The 20,262-nt window shown below is 42.8% G+C and overlaps 1 protein-coding gene across 2 annotated transcripts in view; it reads left to right on the top strand.

Annotated features, from left to right (window-relative positions):
- Window positions 1-18,084, top strand: part of MAPK6 (mitogen-activated protein kinase 6) — a 34,377-nt gene extending 16,293 nt beyond the window's left edge. Inside the window, exons 1-6 of one of the 2 annotated variants that reach the window (XM_028705344.2) lie at window positions 4,131-4,352; window positions 10,446-11,614; window positions 11,915-12,059; window positions 13,059-13,223; window positions 14,478-14,679; window positions 15,720-18,084. In XM_028705344.2, coding sequence (XP_028561177.1) covers window positions 11,060-11,614; window positions 11,915-12,059; window positions 13,059-13,223; window positions 14,478-14,679; window positions 15,720-16,806 — 2,154 coding nt within the window. In that variant the 5' untranslated portion in view covers window positions 4,131-4,352; window positions 10,446-11,059 and the 3' untranslated portion in view covers window positions 16,807-18,084. Of the gene's footprint in view, window positions 1-4,130; window positions 4,353-10,445; window positions 11,615-11,914; window positions 12,060-13,058; window positions 13,224-14,477; window positions 14,680-15,719 lie in introns of those variants that run through there. The other variant, XM_077919012.1, reaches the window with a different exon arrangement.
- The last annotated feature ends 2,178 nt before the right edge of the window (window positions 18,085-20,262 follow it).

Below are 20,262 nucleotides of genomic sequence, written 5' to 3'. Positions count from 1 at the left end.
CCCGGGTGCAAGTAGATAAATAGGGACCGCTTACCAGCGGGAAGGTAAACGGCGTTCCGTGTGCGGCTCTGGCTCGCCAGAGCAGCGATGTCACGCTGGCCACGTGACCCGGAAGTGTCTCCGGACAGCACTGGCCCCCGGCCTCTTGAGTGAGACGGGCGCACAACCCTAGAGTCTGTCAAGACTGGCCCATACGGGCAGGGGTAGCTTTACCTTTACCTTTTATGGGAGCAACAATAATTTTAACAAAAAAATATTTTCTAAAAAGTAACCATATGGGGAGCTGGATGTGACCTGTCTTTGACCTAAAGTTTGCTGAAAGTCGGATGCTTCATACAGTTTTGGAGTTCTTCTCTGTGTCTCACCCCTCCTTCCCAAGGTCTTTCCTATATCCCAGAGCTGCATCTGCTGAAATGTGCTTTTTTACAAGACAAAGGTATTAGAGCCTTGTCCTCTTTTTTACCTGGGCCAACTAATTCTACTAGCTTAAATAGGCAGCCTCCAGTGTGAGGTATAGTTCCTAACTGGTATCTGTGAGGAGTGGTTTTACAGTGCTTCCAAAAGATACAGAGGCTCATGTTCAGGCAAGTCACTAGGGGAAGGGAGTTCCCCACTGAGACAGCTGCTGAGAATACGATTTATTGGCTGAACTTGGCAGAAGCGTGATAGATGCAAGATAGTACTTGGTTGATCTTACAGATCATAACTGTAGCCCTGTTCGCACATCTATGTCGATTTCCTGACAATGCATAAGGCTGGGGTTCCTAAATTGTGGTGGTCCACAAACTTCATGCAGGCGGCTTGCAGTATACCCACGTTAAATATTCATTGTGATGTTTAACTCCATTTTATTGCTTCATTTATTTTTTTATATTGCATGTTCTTGAGTAACAATTCGAATTATATGGAAGTGCAAATAGTGACTACAATACAAGAAATAAAAGCAACAATAAAAGGACAATAAAAATCAGACAGCATCACACATTACAATTGCTACAACAAACAGAAAAATCACTTAGTGGTCCGGCAAGACCATCATCAATTTTCAAGTGGGGGGAGGGGACTTTGGGAGAGGACCACTGAAATAGGATATTCATGTGAAGAAGAAGGCAGAACTGCTTTAATGCATTGCGCACGATGCCTACTGATAGGCTTTCTTGTACGCAATTATTAAAGTGCAGAGTCCTTGCCCCCCCCCCCCCTTTTTCATTCAGTCACCATAATCATGGTCTTGTGCAGTGCCTTTTTGCTAGGAAAAAAAGGTGCCGATAATCACCAGGTTCATAGAAATCTGCATGGGGAGGGTAGTTGCCCCCCCCCATCAAGTAAAAAAATAAAAAAATATTTAACTGACAAATTACCTCACAGAGAACTCGGTCCTGCCCCCCTAACATAAAGCCTGCCCCCCTAAAATAAACCCATGGTGATCCGCCACTCTTTTCACAGGTGTATCGCAGGACCTCCCGAAATGTCCACTGTCTGATGAGCCAGCAAGCCAGCTGCCTGCCCTGCCCCATCCCGTCCCCTCAAAGCTCTGATCTTGTGTCATAGCTCCTCAAAACGTAATGTTCACACTTTCCCACTATGAAGAATGGTCAAGTCATTAATCTACCTCCTTGGCCAACAACTCATTTTAGCAGGTTCCTTTTTGAACTGAGCAAAGCTGAAGGACCAACAAAGGATGGCTGCATCTGGCCTAGAAGGTCACATCCCATTCCCCTATCACGGAGCTATCCAATGACTCACTGAAGGCAGAATGCTAAGACTCCTCTGGCTTCAATTCTCCATCATGACAGGGAAGCAATTCTCCATCATGCCAGGGAGCACTTCACCTGTTACTTTTCAGTCTGTCATGCATGAGTCCTGCTAGGAAAAAATAGAGGTACAATTCCCAGAGTCCCCCTGGGAAGTGGGGTTGATTGTTAAACCACTTTGGGAATTGTAGCTCTGTGAGGGGAATGGGGTCTCCTAATAACTCTCAGCACCCTTAACAAAACTAGTTCCCAGGATTATTTGGGGAAGACTATGACGCGGGTGGGACTAAAGGGACGCGGGTGGCGCTGTGGTCTAAACCACACAGCCTAGGGCTTGCTGATCAGAAGGTTGGCGGTTTGAATCCCGACGACAGGGTGAGCTCTTGTTGCTCGGTCCCTGCTCCTGCCAACCTAGCAGTTTTAAAGCACATCAAAGTGCAAGCAGATAAATAGGTACCACTCTGGTGGGAAGGTAAATGGCGTTTCCATGCACTGCTCTGGTTTGCCAGAAGCGGCTTAGTCATGCTGGCCACATGACCTGTCTGCGGACAAATGCCGGCTCCTCGGCCTATAGAGCGAGATGAGTACTGCAACCCCAAAGTCGTCCCCAACTGGACCTAACGGTCAGGGGTACCTTTACCTTTTTGATTGTTAAACCGGTACAGTAATACTTTACATATATGTTTTGGTTATGGCCATAGTTACTCCAGATTTAACCGCCTTTCATCAAGGTTAATGCTCATACCATTAACCAGATACCTTTTTATTGACCTCACAATCAGGGTGATAGAAAGATTGGAGCTTTAGCCCATTGATCCCCATACAGGTTGACTGCTGCATAATAAGATCACACCCTTGAACTCTGCATTATGATGCCATGTTATTGTGCCATACATAGTTCTCTCCATCAGCCTGGCTGGGACCAACTGCCATTTGACTCCTCCCTTCCCAGAACTGTCTTTGCCACTGGGGCCATTATGTAACAATTTACGCATTTATTTATTTACTGTACTTTACTTGTTTAACCTACTGTCTTTCTGCTGGTGCCCTTCAGGTGGTCTGTCATTCAAAATAATGACATACAATCTAATAGATGGGATTCAAAAAGAAAAAGGGTCAGGAGGGAAGAGGATAATAAGCAAATTCAGGTACCAACTCTTCTTCTTACTTATTTTCCTCTTCCCATCTCTTTTATTCTAGTTCTAACAGATTTTCCGACATTATGGCAGATCATTCATTCTGATCTGGGCTCAGTGTTTTGGGGTATTTGAAGGGGTCAATACTAAATAGCCTCCTCCTAACTTCTGATAAGATGTCTCTACAGCATGAATTGAAACAGGATTAAAAAATGAACTTGTTTTCAAGGAGTAAATTTATCTGTGTTGATTCATGTAATGGCATACTGTACTGGTTTTAAAATCAAGCTTCAATGAGGTTTGAGTGCCAGATGGAGATTGCTGTAAATGGTTTTAAACTCCATAAAATCCCTAGACTTGGTTCAAGTCTCTTTCAGATTAAATAATCCAGACTATAAAGGGTTCCAAGCTTTGTGAAATAGTCCCAATTTATGTACAGCACCATTCATCTCCGTACTCTGTCTCTGCAGAGAACAAGTCCCTGCCCCTAGCAGCTTACAAATAATAAAAAAAAAAACTGGTACAGGTTAAGGAACAGAGGAAGGGGACGAAAATGAAGGCTGTAGTTAAAATTGTAGGTTTCCCCCCCAATTTTTTATGTATTTAGGCTTAAACTCCCTAAGAAAGGAGGCCTCATTAGCGAATACAGTTGGTTCTTACTTCTGAGACAGGATTGCAGAGGAAAGTGGTCCTGGCGATGAAGGGTCCTTCAGCGAAGGAGGATGTTTCCTAATCTGTCCAGACATGATTTAGGCCAGGCATAGGCAAACTCGGCCCTTCCAATGTTTTGGGACTACAACTCCCATCATCCCTAGCTAACAGGACCAGTGGTCAGGGATGATGGGAGTTGTAGTCCCAAAACATCTGGAGGGCAGAGTTTGCCTATGCCTGATTTCTGCACTTAATTCCGTTTTAGGGCAACTATGCTCCGTGTGAGCTCCCCTCATCCACATCCAGAATAGAGAAAGGCATCCTTTTCCCCCCAATTTCTTTTCTTCTCGCGCTTCATTATCATGTGGTCTTTTAACATATCATCGCCCTTCTGTCGGCCGTCGTCATGTTATTTTTATTATTATGTATGACAGTCATGCCATGACCCGGCTGCCGTCGTCCGCTTCTGCTGTTTTGTGCCGCGAGCGGTCGGCGCGAGCCTCTCAGGCGCAGATTCCCCTCAGTGGGGACAAGGCCGCGCGCCGCCGCCGCCTTGACCTCAACCGCCACGTTTCCCCGTCTTGGCGAGGCGGAGCCGCCTCAGCTCGGGCCCGCCCGCCGCTCCACCCGAAGGCGGAGCTTCTCCGCTTCGCCCGCCCGCCGCTTTCTCTTGTCCTCGTAGCCGGGTTACATGGCAAATAGCCGCGGCGGGAGCAGGGCTTCTGTCGGTGGCGCCGAGACCCTTCCGCCAAGGCCCGGCGGCGGAGCTCCGAGGCTTCTCTCTCCTTTCTCCATGAGCCTGGGCAGCGCCGTGAGTTGCGGGAAAGCGGCGGGCGGCGGGCCCGGCATGGGAGGCGGAGACGGAGGGCCGAGAGCAGCGGCGAGGCTCGGGCCGCAGTGCGAGCGGTCTCGCTCCCGCCGCCACTGCACAAAGGCGCTTTGTTCTGGCGCCTCCCGCGCGCCCTGCCGGGGCCTCTGCCCGGCGGGGGAAGCCCGGCCAGGCCTTCCGCAGTGCGGCGGAGCCTCGCCGGTGCTCGGTGCCCAGGGAGGACCGGAGGGTTGAGGAGTGGAGGGTGGAAAAGCGAGAAACCCTGGGGCCGCTTCGTGGCGGCCCTTCCCGCCTCTGAGAAGCGAGGTGGAGGAGGAGGCTTCGCGGAAAGGGCAAAAGCCCCGCCGTCTCCCGTTTCCTCGCCCCAAGCCCGGACAATGGAGGCCGGCGAGGGGAGACGTGCTTGGGGGGCGGCGGGCGGTCCCGCGTGGCGGCCATTCACGCCGCCCCCACGAGGCCTCTCGCAGCACCCCGATCCCAGGCACGCGTTGGTTTTTGTTACTCGCGGGGAAGCCCCACAGAGTTCGGCGGGACTTTCTCCCCCGTGAGGAGGCGGTGGGCGGGTTTCCGAGGACGCATTGAGCAGGGGCCCTTTCGCACCCGTCTCCGAGTAGACCCCCGCAAAGGGGCCGCTCTCTTCTCCTTGGATCCGTGATCATAACCCTCCGGCGTGGGTTTAACGCGCGAACGGATCTTACTTCCGTGTAAAAAAAAGCCGCATAGGGTTGCGTTGTGAAAGCTGGCGAGGTGCTTTGCTTGGGAATGGGCGAGGCTTACTTCCGAGTAAACACGCAGAGAGCTGCCTGGCCGACCTTTTTTGTTTGTTTTTAAAGTGGACGGAAAAGGGGTTTTCTGATCACCACGAGGGCGGATCTGTGACGCGTTCGCGGATTTCTTCATCTCTGGAGTGGGAAGGATGCGTTAGGCGGGTGTCGCCCGACGTGGAAGTCTCCGTTGCGAAACAAAATTGTCTGCCCAAAAGGGGCCTGTCCCCGTCTGCTCTTTCCCCCCTTCCCCCGGTGGCCACCGGGCACTGCGGCACTTGGCGGCTTCCCTCTCGCCCTTAGGACACTCTTCATTCATTTCCCGGCCTCCATTCTCCTGCTCTGCGCCTTTAAAAGCAACTCCTGCAGTGTTTCTCTTCATCCAGAGGAACTAGAGAATCCAACTGCCCCCTTTCCCTTTTATCTTATGGGCACTTGCCTCCTCTATTTAAAAACTGCCCCAGGAAAGCAGCAACTTGTGGTGTGAAAAGCAGTTGCGGTGTAATAACGACAGAGGTTTTAAGGGGGGCCCTGCGGTTGAATGGAGCTGTGGATTTTCCCCCAGAACCTTTTCTCTTTCTCTCGTTCCCCCCCATCACCCCTTTCCCTTTGTGGCAACTGAAAGACATCTGAAGATAGATTTTTCTGTGACAGTGGCATCCAAGACCTTGTTTAAAGTATCAGGCCCACCCAACTAGTAGAGGGTTTAATAATAGTTGTGTGTAACAGTGACATGGAGGAGGAAAATATCCATTGTGGCAAAGAGGCTGTGGCAGAAGGATTGTTAGGAGACAAAATAATTGCAGGCAAGTGAACTTTTTTTGCCAGTGGTTTTCCAGAATTGCTACATGCAAGAGCTGTTCTGGTTCCCTGTCTCTTATTGGGAGGGCCCAGGATCACTTTACAGTTTGTGTAGATCAGTCAGAAGGAGCCTTGTATATAGCTTTTCTCTAGAAAGCACATAGAGGCATGAGAGTAGGTCCTACTAAGCTGTATTGGAAGTCTCTTTTTGAAGAACATTATATTCTCCTTTAATTTACAAGTAACTGCAGGATACTGTTATGCATTTTTACTCAGAAGTATGTCCCAGCAATGTAACTTAGAAGCACCGCAAAGGATCGTAGGCTAAATGAAAGAAAATGAGCCTGCATTGGGCCATACCAGAGGGGCCCTTAATCTCAGATTAACTATTGAAACTTCATGGTGATAGTGCTGAAGGCAGTTTGGGGTGGCTAAAATCACTTGCCTTTAATCCAGGTTAATTACTTAGTTATTTTCTAGCATAGAAAATGAAAAGGTAGTGGGTTATATAAACATTCAAGCAAGAAGTAGTAGTTTCTATTATGTGCTGCCATCTACTTTTTGTGAACCCCTCTTATTTGCTGGTTGGTGGGGGTCTTTCCCCTCAGCAGTTCATTCTTTTAAAAACAATAACTTTGGGAAGCAAATCAAGACAAGGATTAAACAGTATACAATTTTTAAAGGAGTGGTTTATTTAATGATGTGAATTACTGATCCCTTGCTTCTGGTGAGAAAGTGCTGTGTCTTCATATATTCATTTTGAGCATATGTGAGTTAACAATATCCTGGCTTTCGGAATGTGTGGAGACTTGGTGGGAGGTTTGAGGAAAAAGAGCTGCAGTTTCATGAGTTCTTATGATGACTCACTCCCTACAGTGTGCAACGTGGCTGAGATAAAAAAGAATCCACATAAGCACTTGTATAGTTACATATATGGAGACTGGACTTCTATCCCTTTGTATAACAGCTTTCTTTTAACACTTGCAGATTCATACTTGTAATAAAAATAGGAGTTGCTATTATGACCTGATCATCAGTGAGTTGTGTAACTGTCATTACAAAATGCTAGCCTTACTAGGAGCTCTTATTGTGAAATTGACAAAAAAATAGGGTAATGCACAATGGTGATCAGTGGAATGCAATATTCCTTGTAAAAGTAGGCTAGTATATTCTTTTTTAATGGGCATCTGTTTGAAAGAGTTACGTTGCCAACAGTATTGAGGTAGCAGTCTCCGTGCATGTGTTGCCACTAACAGAAAATCTATATTCAGAACCTAAATAACTGTACATGATTTTCTATGTTACTCGTAGTTCTCTGGTAAACCAGGAACACTGTTGTGGGGCTGGTAGTTGGGTTCTGCATAATATTCCTATTATTCTAAAAAAGCCCAGCTAAGTAATTTTTGCTCCTTGAATACAATAAGGTACGATTACAGTGACCCGGGGGAAAAGACTCACTTGCCTTTTCTTTCTGTTTCAATCATGACATCGTGTAAAATTATTTTTCCTTCAGCACTTGTTGCACTACAGATGTTTTGTTGAGGGCCAGCTAGATGTGGAATAGAAGATTCTAATTCAGCTTCTAATTCTTGGCTTGGTGGTAAAACTTTCTGGGTGGCCCTTAAGCAAGTTCGTTTTTCAGCCTATTGTGCCTCTAAAGGTTATTGTAGGTGTAAATGAGGTGAAAATGGTAAAGCCCTACAGAAATGATTAATACTCTTACTTCCTGTAGAGTACTCTCCCCTCCCCTGTCATTTCAAGGAAGGCAGCTGTGACTGATCCTAAAACTTCGTGCTGATATTGATGTGTCATAAGAAGCTCTTAGCAATTTTGAATATTTGCATGTGGAAGATCCAGAAAGCTACTTTAAATATTTCATTATTATTATTATTGGTGCTAATAATATGAAGGGGCAGAAAAGTGTGCTTAATGAGTTAATTTTAATAGCATCCTTTTCTGTTTGAAGCATGCAACTGTGACTCAGAAGTGCCATTTTGATTTTCTGCCCTGTGGTCTTCTGACAAAGCACCATTCTGTATTTAATAGTTTAAATTTCAGCCACGACTTGAAAGATGACGAGCTCTAATATTGTAGCCATAATTGCTTAACTGCTGTGGGAAGCTGGGTGAAAAGCTGCAGAAAAGCTGAGAGCTGAAGCCTTAAGTTGTCACAAGCCTAAACCAAATGAATCATGGGTAGTTCTACAGAACTACAAGCCAATATCTTGCTGGGCTCCTTTGGTTTTTCTGTTGGATTATCTGCTTAGCAATTGAAACAGGAATCAAGTTGTTTGTAAGCTAAGGACATGTTTCATCTTTATTATGAAAAAATTGTAGCAAATACTACCTTTCCTTCCAATGCTGAGTGATCAGTTTTGCTCTCGGTGATAGTTTGAACAAATTCTCATGCTAGAAGCTACAAACTGTTGAGAGACGGTTTCTCTTGTGTTGCCAAAAACAGTTTCAGCATTTCACTCTTGAGATAATTAAACATTTCTTTAAGTCTGCTATCCTCAGATGTATTTCTTCAAAATGCAGTCATACCTTGGGTTAAATATGCTTCAGGTTGAGCGTTTTCAAGTTATGCTGCGCGGCGACAAGGAAGTAATGGAACGCGTTACTTCCGGGTTTCGCCGCATGCGCAGACACTCAAAATGACGTCACATGCATACGCGGAAGCGGCGAATCGCAACCCGCGCACATGCAGACGTGCAGTCGCGGGTTGTGTTCTACTCAGGATGCGAATGGGGCTCCGGAATGGATCCCGTTCGCATCCAGAGGTACCACTGTAATTTTGTAGGCTTCAAATGGACGTCAGTGAGAGCATTTCAAAATATGTACTTTGAGGACTGTAGCTGGATGCAGAAACTCTGGACATAAAGAGAAATAGGCACCTACTTGATAATACTGAAACACAATTTAAAGATTTCCAAAATAATATCATTTCTATGATTCTACAATCATCAAGCTAGGCTGTGAGAAGCTGTGTGTCTAACCTGAAAGGTTGATATACCTTAAAGTAGGGGCAGCCTTACTACCCCCAAGAGGTTGCTGTGGCCCCTCAAATTTATGACTAAAAAAAAAAGATGTTTAAAACTGGTACTTTTGGTGTCCCACTGTGATGTCACAATTCCCAAAAAAAAACCCTTTGTGGCCCCATATATTTTTTTAAAATATGTTAACTTTAAAAAATATTTTTGGTTTTTTTACGGCTATCCCCATAGGTTCCCAGCTGTGATGCTGTGGTGTTAATTTTTGTGTGGCCTCCCCCCACCTCAACTTCCAAAGTATGACCATTTTTACACTTTGGCCATGCACACTTCAACATACACAGAGGGTTGACCATGGGTCATTCTGGTCCTCAGCTCAAGGACATTTAGTCACCCCTGGCTTAAAGGGTGAACTTATTTGTGTAAGAGAATAGTGGGAGGAGGGGTTAATATTTCATTCAAGCATAACCCACTTAGTTTGAAATTTAGTAAAATAAATAAAAGTTCTTTCTAGCCCCAGCAATACTTCCAAGTAATATGGCCTCTTCACATAACATAGCTTATAGTTACTGTACTTTATCTCAATGTTCATATTTCCTGCAAGCTTCTGCCACCATATAGCAGCACTATAAATATCATAAACAGTGTAAAATTTGCTCCATTCTAGGGTGAGACCACATAGATGTTTCAACCAAGATTCTATATTTTATGTTGGATACATCATAAGGCATATGGATACATAACTTAATGAATCAACAGCAAATTGAAGAATTTGAATTTTTTTGCTTCTTGTACCCCATGTGTAGTTTTTCAGATTTATTTCCAGACTTTATCTTCAAGTATGAAATGCTCCTCCATAGAGGCGCAAGTTTCCTTTTAAGTTTCCTTTGAGTACATGCACCACTTTGGTAGTTCAATAGCTTTTCTTAAACTTCCCTTTCAAAAACACACACCAGTGAGCTGAAGCCTCAACTCTAAGCTCCTACCAGTTACAGTGGTACCTCTGGTTGTGGACGGGAGCCGTTCTGGAGCTCCGGTTGGATCCTGAGGTTTTCACAACCAGAGGTGCTTGTTCTGCGCATGCGCGCGGTGCAGTAGAGCGCTTCTGTGCATGCGCGCATGACGAAACCCAGAAAAATACTTCCGGGTTTGTCGGTGCGTATCCCAAAGGATACATAACGAGAGGTGCGCATAAGTAGAGATACCACTGTAGTTGAATATCAACTTGCTTTTAAAGAAGAAATTTGAGAACTTTACCAACTAAGAGCCTCTCTTTACTGTGTGTGGGGTGGAGAATTCTTGATGAACCAGAAGCAACATGTTCATAAGGAGATGAGCCTTGCTTCTGGTTTCTCCAGTAGATCAAAAGATTCATAATGCCTAGTTCTGCCCCTGTATTTTACATTCTGGTGCACAGCAAGCAATTATGAAAGAGTGCACTGTTAAACACTCTTTGTTTGAAAAGCATGTATGGTTTGGGAGTGCTGATATATGGCTTTTCTTTTTCTTTTTTTCCTTCAGGTTTTCACAGAACAAGATGGATGGTAGCTTTGATTGTGATTGTGGTGAGCTGGAGCCACCTGATCATTAACTAACAGCCTCTTTTGTAAGCTGCCTCTTCCTTGACAAACTAAACAAAAGAAAAGAAGAAAGAAAGGAAGAGGAGAGAAAAGTGCTTATTTAACACCATAGAATGAAGCTGCTCAGGACCAGTCCAACACTGAATGTATCTGCACTGTGAGGAGGATGTTAATAGAAGCCTATTACGTGCATATTTATTCACATTTTCGTTAAATGCAGTTTAGCACAGTAGAGTGGAGTCTATAGTATGTCACTTCATTCCGTTTGATTTCCTTGTATTTCCTTTTAATGTCTGCGGATATGCTGCACCTTCCTTGAACTATGAATGCTGCAACCTCTCTATCTTTGCTCAAGTTCTAATTATAACGGGGATACAACGGGCCTGACTGGCAATGCAATGAGAGTGTCAGAAAACTATCGTGCATTCAACCTGACATTTTTCTTCTCCTTTTCTGCAAGACCCTTCATATACCAGTGGAAGCATCTGTACATGTTTGCAGAAGCTTAGTAGTTTTAAAAGGAAAAAAACAACAACACAAAAGAATTTCAACATAATGGCAGAGAAGTTTGAAAGCCTAATGAACATTCATGGTTTCGATGTAGGTTCTCGGTATATGGACTTGAAACCTTTGGGCTGTGGTGGCAATGGCTTAGTTTTTTCTGCTGTCGATAATGACTGTGACAAACGAGTGGCTGTCAAGAAAATTGTCCTGACAGATCCTCAGAGCGTTAAACATGCTCTGCGTGAGATCAAAATTATTAGAAGACTTGACCACGATAACATTGTCAAGGTGTTTGAAATCCTTGGTCCCAACGGAAGTCAACTGACAGATGATGTAGGCTCTCTTACAGAACTGAACTGTGTTTACATTGTTCAAGAATACATGGAGACAGATCTGGCTAACCTGCTAGAGCAGGGGCCATTACTGGAAGAACATGCCAGACTCTTCATGTACCAGCTGCTACGTGGGCTCAAATATATTCACTCTGCAAACGTTCTGCACAGAGATCTCAAGCCAGCTAACCTGTTCATTAATACTGAAGATTTGGTGCTGAAAATTGGTGACTTTGGCCTTGCGCGGATCATGGATCCTCATTATTCTCACAAGGTACGTAAAGATGGGCAATACAATACAGGCATAAAATAAGAAACAAAAGATCCATCAGAATAAAACCAAAGTAAAAGCCAGCAACACTTTGGTGGTGCCAAAGATCTACAAATTTCCTACAAAGGAGCTGCTTGGAGATGTTTACAAAGGGCTTTCAAACCTCTCCATGCTGCTCTTTGACCTTCCAGAGTTGAGAGGTGAAAATGAAATCACCCCAAATATGTTGCCCTGAGCTCCTTGGAGGAAGGGCAGGCTACAAATGTGATAAATCAAATGCAAGTAAAATTTCTCTTTCTGTAGGGCCATCTTTCCGAAGGATTGGTTACTAAATGGTACAGATCACCTCGCCTCTTGCTATCGCCCAACAACTATACTAAAGCCATTGATATGTGGGCTGCAGGTTGCATCTTTGCTGAAATGCTCACAGGAAAAACTCTCTTTGCAGGTTGGTGGAGAAGGATGGGTGCAAACCTGTCATCTTAAGTATAAGACCTCTGTGCGTTATATTGATGTAGCCAGTAAAACTTCAGTTTGGAAAACCAAAGAGCTTATTGGAATGAAAGTGGCCAATGCTTTTAATCCATTCATGAATGTTAGTGCCTAGAGGTGTGACATATTAACAGCTGTTTTGAAATCCATAGCAATTCCGTCTTGGAACATTTTAATAGCAAATAATTATATATCAAGATGACCAGTAGGTTAGTTGGTACCTGTTTGATACTACAGATTGAGAAATGTACAGAAAATGATGCAGATCTTTTTCATGATTTCATGTATTGTTTGAACGAATGACTGACAAGGAAATGTTGGAAAGGAATGGGGTGTTACAGGGTGGTGTTTCTGTTTGCTTTGGGGGCATTTTAATTTGGAAAATGATAACTCAACACTAAGGTAGAGGAACCTGTTTTTAAGTCAAGAGTTAAACCTAATGGCCAACTAGAGTCTGTAACTAATTAATGGCAGGAAGAGGTAACTTTGATAGCTTTTTCTGGGGTTTGCATGGGAAACGTCTATTAACTCTTTCTAAGGGTAGTAAATGAGAGTCCTGTGAGTAGAGGCTGCAACAAAATGTTCCAGTTTGGGGTGTTGCTGTTCAGGATTCCAGGCATTCCACTGCTTCTTGCCCCCAAGGCAGTCAACTATAGTTCTGTGGCGACTGAGCATGTTCAGCCCCCAGTGGGCTGTTTCTGGGGATCTTGCCCACACACTTAAACCCCTTCCCCCAATGTTTGTTGTACTACTTCTATACTTGGTATTCTTCTATGCCTGTGATGTGTGTGGGTACTGCTACTATGACTACCTAACTAACTACACTCTCCCCCTAAAGCCTGGATTTAGTACATAGAGGGGACCGATTATGGCATTATAAGGAATTTCTTAGCTGTGTTGATGAATAGATGGGTGTCTGGAACATGGCTGATGTACTTTTTGCCTTCACATTTAGGTGCCCATGAACTTGAACAGATGCAGCTGATTTTAGAATCAATTCCTGTTGTGCATGAGGAAGATCGTCAGGAACTTCTTAGCGTAATCCCAGTTTACATTAAAAATGATATGACTGAGCCACACAAACCTTTAACTCAGCTCCTCCCAGGCATTAGCCCTGAAGGTAATTTGGCTTCTTCTTTCCTCCCCCCCCCCCCTCTTTTTGTCATCAGAGAGCTGGTTTGGCAAGAGAGGCATCTACATTTCAGGCTGTTAGTGCATGCCATGAACACTGCCCTCCACACATGTTGGGGGCAAGACAAGCTCTGGTGAATTGTGGATTGAGTTGTTTTTGTGTGTGTCGTATTATACCAGTTCCTGAGTCCTCTTGGGAAAGGGTTGTGTTCTGTGGGAATATCATTTTTCCCCTTGAGCTGTCTGATTTGCTGAGTTAAACAGAAACTCAGTATTCCGTGGAGAATCAGACCAGGCAGTTCAAGGCTGAGAGCTTAGTCCCCTAGTGAATTGCGCTGGTTGGGGAAAAATGTATAATCATGGTGGGTAGTAGAAACCGTTGATGGCTGTTACTGCGGACACTATGTATTTTGTCCAAACAAGTCCACAAAAGTGTATAATCTTAGGAAGCTTTTCTTGCGTCCCCGCATTGGGAAGTACTAGTGATTTGTGCCCTAAAAGAGACAAAAGAGCTGTCCTTCATAAAGTTTGCCTATGTAGCTGCTAGGATGTAACTGTTCTCATACTGAACCAGGTGCAAGTAGCTACAGTATTTACAAGCCTGGCATATTTACACCCACCCCAATTATTTCTGTTGTCTCTTATCAGATTCATTGCTGCTTGTAGAAGTGAGCTAAAAACACTACAGTGCTTTCTTTTTGCAATCGTACAAATCATATACTGTAATCTTCTACAAGCAGCAAAGTGGAAGAAGAAGAAGAGTTTGGATTTGATATCCCGCCTTTCACTCCCTTTAAGGAGTCTCAAAGCGGCTAACATTCTCCTTTCCCTTCCTCCCCCACAACAAACACTCTGTGAGGTGAGTGGGGCTGAGAGACTTCAGAGAAGTGTGACTGGCCCAAGGTCACCCAGCAGCTGTATGTGAAGGAGCGGAGACGCAAACCCGGTTCCCCAGATTACAAGACTACTGCTCTTAACCACTACACCACACTGGAGCAAATGAGGTTCCACAATAAGGGAAAGGCAGCAAAAAATAAGAAAAAATCCTTGCTTCTGCATAGTACTGGCATTCTAATCATTTTTTCTGGCTACTAAATATTTGGTTCTAGTGCTCAGAAAATTGAAATAATTAAGACCTGTCCACAAATAATGTAAGCATTGCTTTTGCATTTCATACTTTATCTTACTAGAGAATGACTAAAAAAACAAACAAACAGCCAGCTATTCATTTTGCCCTCTTTAGCACTGGACTTCCTGGAACAAATACTGACGTTTAGTCCCATGGATCGATTGACAGCAGAAGAAGCTTTGTCCCATCCTTATATGAGTATTTACTCCTTTCCAACTGATGAGCCCATTTCAAGCCATCCTTTCCACATTGAGGACGAGGTGGACGATATTCTGCTCATGGACGAAAGTCACAGCCACATCTATAATTGGGAAAGGTAAACAGCTTCAAAATCATTCTGTTTGCATGTTGCAACTATGCCTGAAACACCAGCTGATTTCTTCTTTTAACAGTGATGGAATGCTGTGAGGTGGGAGAACAATTTCCATGATGAGGAGGAAAGGGATCTTGGAGCATAAATTCTTCTCATTTAGCCCCCCCCCCCCCCCGCCCCCATAAATTAGATTAGAATTTTCTCCATTCTAATTATTATTATAATTAATTGCTACCATTTGCATGGTGTCCCAAACCACCTACCCCATTAGCTTCAGCTGACCAGCTAAGGGGATAAAAGTCCATGTGCACTGGGTGTTCTGTAGCCAGTTTTGCAACAGAATGATGAGCAGCATCTTGTACATTCCAATGCAAAATATGTATTGGGAAAATAATGTGACTTTCCAGAATAGTGGCATCTTTGTTAATGTACTTCCCCAAATACGTTGACTTCCATTTTATAACCAAGATGTGAATACCCCAATGGGGAGGAAACCTTGCTGTGAGCATTTAGTAAAATTAACATTGTAGTCACTGAAGCATCACAAATTCGTTATCATAAGAGTTTGCACTTTATAACTCTGATTGATGACACCAGCCAATATTTGGAACCATTATCTAAATGTAATTTTGAAACAGTTCTCAAACTGTTGCTGTTTCAGGTTAAAGCTAAATGCTGCAGTTAAAACAAAACACACACACATTTTTTTTGAGATGATTGTTGGGAGTCAAGGTTCCTCTTCTCCCTTCTGCTAAGAAATATGCAACTGAAATAGGACACTGAATTGTTAACATCACCTTAAATGAAGCTGCAGTCCTTTCGCAAATTGTATGCTAAGGAATGAGTTCTGCTGTCACTGAGAAAAGCTTCAAAATTAAAGCTTTCTGAAGAGTGTGGAAAGTTGCCACTTGACTTGCCATACCATTGAGTCTAAAATGAGTGGCTATTCATAGTTTCCATTGCTGTTATCTCTCTTGACTCTTCTGCACTATGTAAGCAAGTGGATGCCTGTAATTTACTAACATAAGCCGTTAATATTACAGATATCATGACAGTCAATTTTCAGACCATGACTGGCCTAGTCATAACAATTTTGAAGCTGATGAAGTCCAGCGTGATCCAAAGGCTCTTTCTGATGGGACTGATGAGGAAGAAGTACAAGTAGACCCTCGCAAATATTTGGATGGCGATCGTGAAAAGTACCTAGAGGATCCAGCGTTTGATACCCACTTTTCCACTGAGCCTTGCTGGCAGTATCCAGATCATCATGAAAACAAGTACTGTGATCTGGAATGTAGCCACACTTGTAATTACAAAATGAGGTCCTCTTCATACCTAGATAATCTGGTCTGGAGAGAGAGTGAAGTGAACCATTACTATGAGCCCAAGCTTATCATAGATCTTTCCAACTGGAAGGAGCAGAGCAAAGAGAAGTCAGATAAAAAAGGCAAGTCAAAATGTGAAAGGAATGGATTGGTGAAAGCTCAGATAGCTCTTGAGGAAGCCTCCCAGCTTGCAGAGAAGGAGAAGAATCAAGGGTTTGATTTTGATTCGTTTATTGCAGGAACTATTCAGCTTAGTTTGCAGCACGAGTCAACTGATATTGACAAATTAAATGACTTGAATAGCTCAGTGTCCCACCTAGAGTCGAAAGGCATATCCAAGTCAGTAAGCAGAGAGAAGCAGGAGAAAGGAATGGCCAACTTGGCCCAATTGGAAGCTCTTTACCAAAATTCATGGGATGGGCAGCTCGTAAATGGTGGGGAGGAATGTTTCCTCATAGACCAGTTTTGTTGCGAAGTCAGAAAGGATGAGCAGATTGAGAAGGAGAATCCATACACCAGTTACCTGGACAGGTTTTTTAGCAAGAAGGAAGATGCTGAGATCCTAGAAAGCGAGCCAGTAGAAGATGGGAAGCTTGGGGAGAAAGAAAGAGAGGGGAGCTTTTTAAGCAATAGTGGGGAATTTCTCTTTAACAAGCACCTTGAAGCGATAGGTATTCCTCAGTTTCACAGCCCCGTTGGGTCACCACTTAAATCCATACAGGCCACGCTAACGCCGTCTGCTATGAAATCATCTCCTCAGATTCCCCACAAGACATACAGCAGCATTCTGAAACACCTAAACTAAACGGCAGACATTTCTTTTTGTATTCATGAAATGTGTGTTCTTTTTTATTGTAAGTAATTTTTTTACTTGAAATCAGATAATGTTAACTTTGGTATGAATTTCCTTAGTTTTCTGTTTACCATTGTTTTTACAATCCAGAATTACTTTATTTACATGACAATTCTTTTTTTTTAAACTGGCATGTCATTTGCACACAAAAGTAAAGAACAGAGCAAAACAATGCACATTGCAGGAAGAAACAAGAAGAAAATGCACTAAACCAAGTAGAAACACTCTTCAGTTTAAACAGTTCATGCTTTGCAGAGGAAAAAATAAGAATCTTGCCTTGAAAATTACACAGTGAGACTATACATATTTGCATGAAAATATCTATTTTTCCCTGAAACATTTTCATTCATATGTATTTTAGAATTTTTCATACTGTACACATTTCTTAGACACATGATACCAGCAGCAACTGAAAAATAAATGCAGAATTTGGTACGCATGTGTTATCTACCTCAAGGTAACAGCAGTATGTGGCAAAACATTAACCACCCATAGTGCTTTTCATAATGCACATCTATTTAGCCAGCATTATTGTAGTAGGTGGTATGGAGAAATCATTCAATATTTATAAATATTCTGGTATGCCTTCTTTATAGTGGAAATGTTAATATGCAGCGTTTTATTTATTTTAGCAAATTATATTTTCTGTCATGATAGAAAGTAAAAAAAAAATTGAACTTGCTTTACAGATAAAGTTCTTGTTAGCACTGTGGTTTATTGCCTACATAGCTGAAATAGAGATGAAATAACATCCCCTTATTCTGAGGTGATCCATATGAGTTTTTAAAGAGATTTCACTTCAAGTAAGGCACTCACTGTGTATAGGAATTTGCAATTTGGAGGTGCTTGATCTCTCTCTACAAAGAAATTAGGAATTGTTTTATTATAAAATGCTCCTAGAAGTCTTAATTGTGTTAATTTTTTAAGAACAATTTTTGTAATGTTAGTTGTGTGCATGGAAGCAATTAAGGTACAACATTACTGTAGGTTGAAAGTTCTATATGGCCAGACATTTTGTTTTTACTGTATGTTTTTACTGAATGATGCCCTTTGTCTCATCCCCAAAGCAAGCATGAGTATAATTAGGTTAAATGTAGCATGTAGCATCTCGGTCTTCTGACAGTTTGTTTTGCCTTCTGGGTTTTTGTTGTTTTTGTTTTTGGGAAACTATGTATCATTGGCACCCCTGTTTTAAAGAGAAACAAATAAAAACATGGCCAGCAAAAATTATTCTTTTGTCTTGACATGGGAGTGCTTCAGATAGCCTTGAGTAATTGCAAGACATGAGCATTAATCAGTTTCAAGCTTGTTCCCAGGTCTAGGAAATGACAATTGTAGCGGGGTAAGGAATCAAAATGGAAACATTTCCCCCTTGTGTGTGCTGTTTTTCATACAAAGCATTTCAGGCAAAGCATGCCATTTCCAGCATTGTCTGAAGGAGGAGAAAGCTCTGACCTTTCTACCTGTGACTCTTTCATTCTAATCTTAAACCAAAAAAACGATGGTGTATTCAAAATTGGGATAGCTATGTAATGCATAGCCACCTGCATTGCAAAAGCAAAATAACTGGAGACTTGTTTCATACAAGTAAAAAGTTATCCATCTTGCCATTACTTCATCTTTTATAGTCAACGTGCTTGTGAAGTTGCATGGATTTTGCTCCAAAGCATCGGTGCAGGGAGCGGGTGTCCTCCTTTTACAGCTATAATGAAACAGATTGATTGAAGGTACAGTGTTGTAAAACCTGTTAACAGTTCCCTAAGGTATTTATGTAATGGTTTTCCTTTCTAGTTTGTGTCTGATCAAGACGTTAGTAAAAGCAGACGATTTTTTATTTTTTGGGGGTCCGTGCTAATACTGTATTTACTGATTCGTTCCAGTTAATGCTAATGTGCTTGGCCCATGCCATGAGAATGCATGTGATATATTATTGGCTTTGGTGTGTGAAGTGTGCAGTTTCCTGGTCCTCGACATAAGTAGTATTCAGAAACCACTGGAGTCTGTTTCTCAGTTCTGCTTGGCATCTGACCAGAAGCTTACATTTTAATAATTCTGAGCATGAGAAGAATGTGTGAGAATATTCTTCAGCAAGGTTAGGAACAGTAGGCTTTTAGCCATTTCACACAGTTCCTCTTCTGGTCACTGAAGAGTTCATTTTTATGAAGCAACGTTACTTGGACCTTTGTCATAAGGCTGTTTGGGGAGACAGCATGCCACATCGAACACAAGATACGGTTTAAGTACCCTGGTAAACCAAAATCCATCCCAAGGGTGTGGTCAGAAAACTACTGGTTTGGCTGACTTCCTGTGGCAAATGAGCTAAATACCCTGTGTATTGCACCCCTAGCAATAACTTCTTTTCAACATTATTCCCACACCAGCATAGCATGCTCCCTTTCTCCATTCTAACTTACTAAGACTTACATTTTGCTTGCAAAAGATGACTGAAGTTTCCACCAGTCTCCCTTTCCGCTATTCAGAGGAAAAAGTTGTAACAGTCCTTTATAGAAACCTTTAAAGGACCTTTAATGTTACACCATTTCTGAAAGGTTGATTGTGTGTTTGCCAGATCTTTGCTCTGGTGTAATGATAACAGCCTTTGTATAAACCCTCCCGCTCCCCAAAGCAAAAGATAAAGTTGAGAATCATTTAGAGCAGGGCTACTCTTAGAACTTACGTAACGGAATGTATCCATTACAAAACAGATACTGACCTTTCTATCTCTTGGAGCTGTTGAGAGAAGGAACTTTAGAACAAAGTAACTAACATGCTTAAATGTCCATGGAAACATAATATTCTTGATGCAATGAGTGCCATGCAATCAATATGGCTCCTACTATAAAATCCTTATTTTTTTCTTTGTTTTAGAAACAAGACCAGTACAGTAATGGTAAAAGCCACCTACGGTGTGCCATGAAGTGTGCAGTTTGCCCACTAACTTGCAGTTCTCACACACAATCCTCACACCCCTTTTCGGATCTTCTGACATCGAGACCTGAATGCGCACAATTTGGTAGCCCAAGAGTTAACAAGGGCATCAAACATAAGCATAAATTTTCATGTAGCAAAACAGAATTGGGATATTAATTAAATAGAACCAGTAAGCAGCACACTTAACTGCTAATTTTCATAGAGTTAAAAACTAATTATATTCTTAAAAGCACACATTAAAACTAGGATGCATGCAGTAAAAATTGGGACAAGAAGTTGGAGTGGATGTTTGTTAAATGGAGGAAAGCAGGAGATCTGGCTGGAGGGGATATCAGAAGGAAAACGCTGGTTTTTATGAAGCTGTAGGAAAGCTTTTGGCTAAGAATCAGAAGGAATTAGGTGGGAGGCTTGGGTGCAATGATATGAGTGCCCCAGTTCTGGGTTTGTTTGTTTTTTCAGTGGATGGTTATAAGTAGT

Source organism: Podarcis muralis, chromosome 14, assembly GCF_964188315.1.
Source record: "Podarcis muralis chromosome 14, rPodMur119.hap1.1, whole genome shotgun sequence".
Classification (NCBI taxonomy): domain Eukaryota; kingdom Metazoa; phylum Chordata; class Lepidosauria; order Squamata; family Lacertidae; genus Podarcis; species Podarcis muralis.
This window is presented reverse-complemented; position numbering and strand designations above follow the sequence as displayed.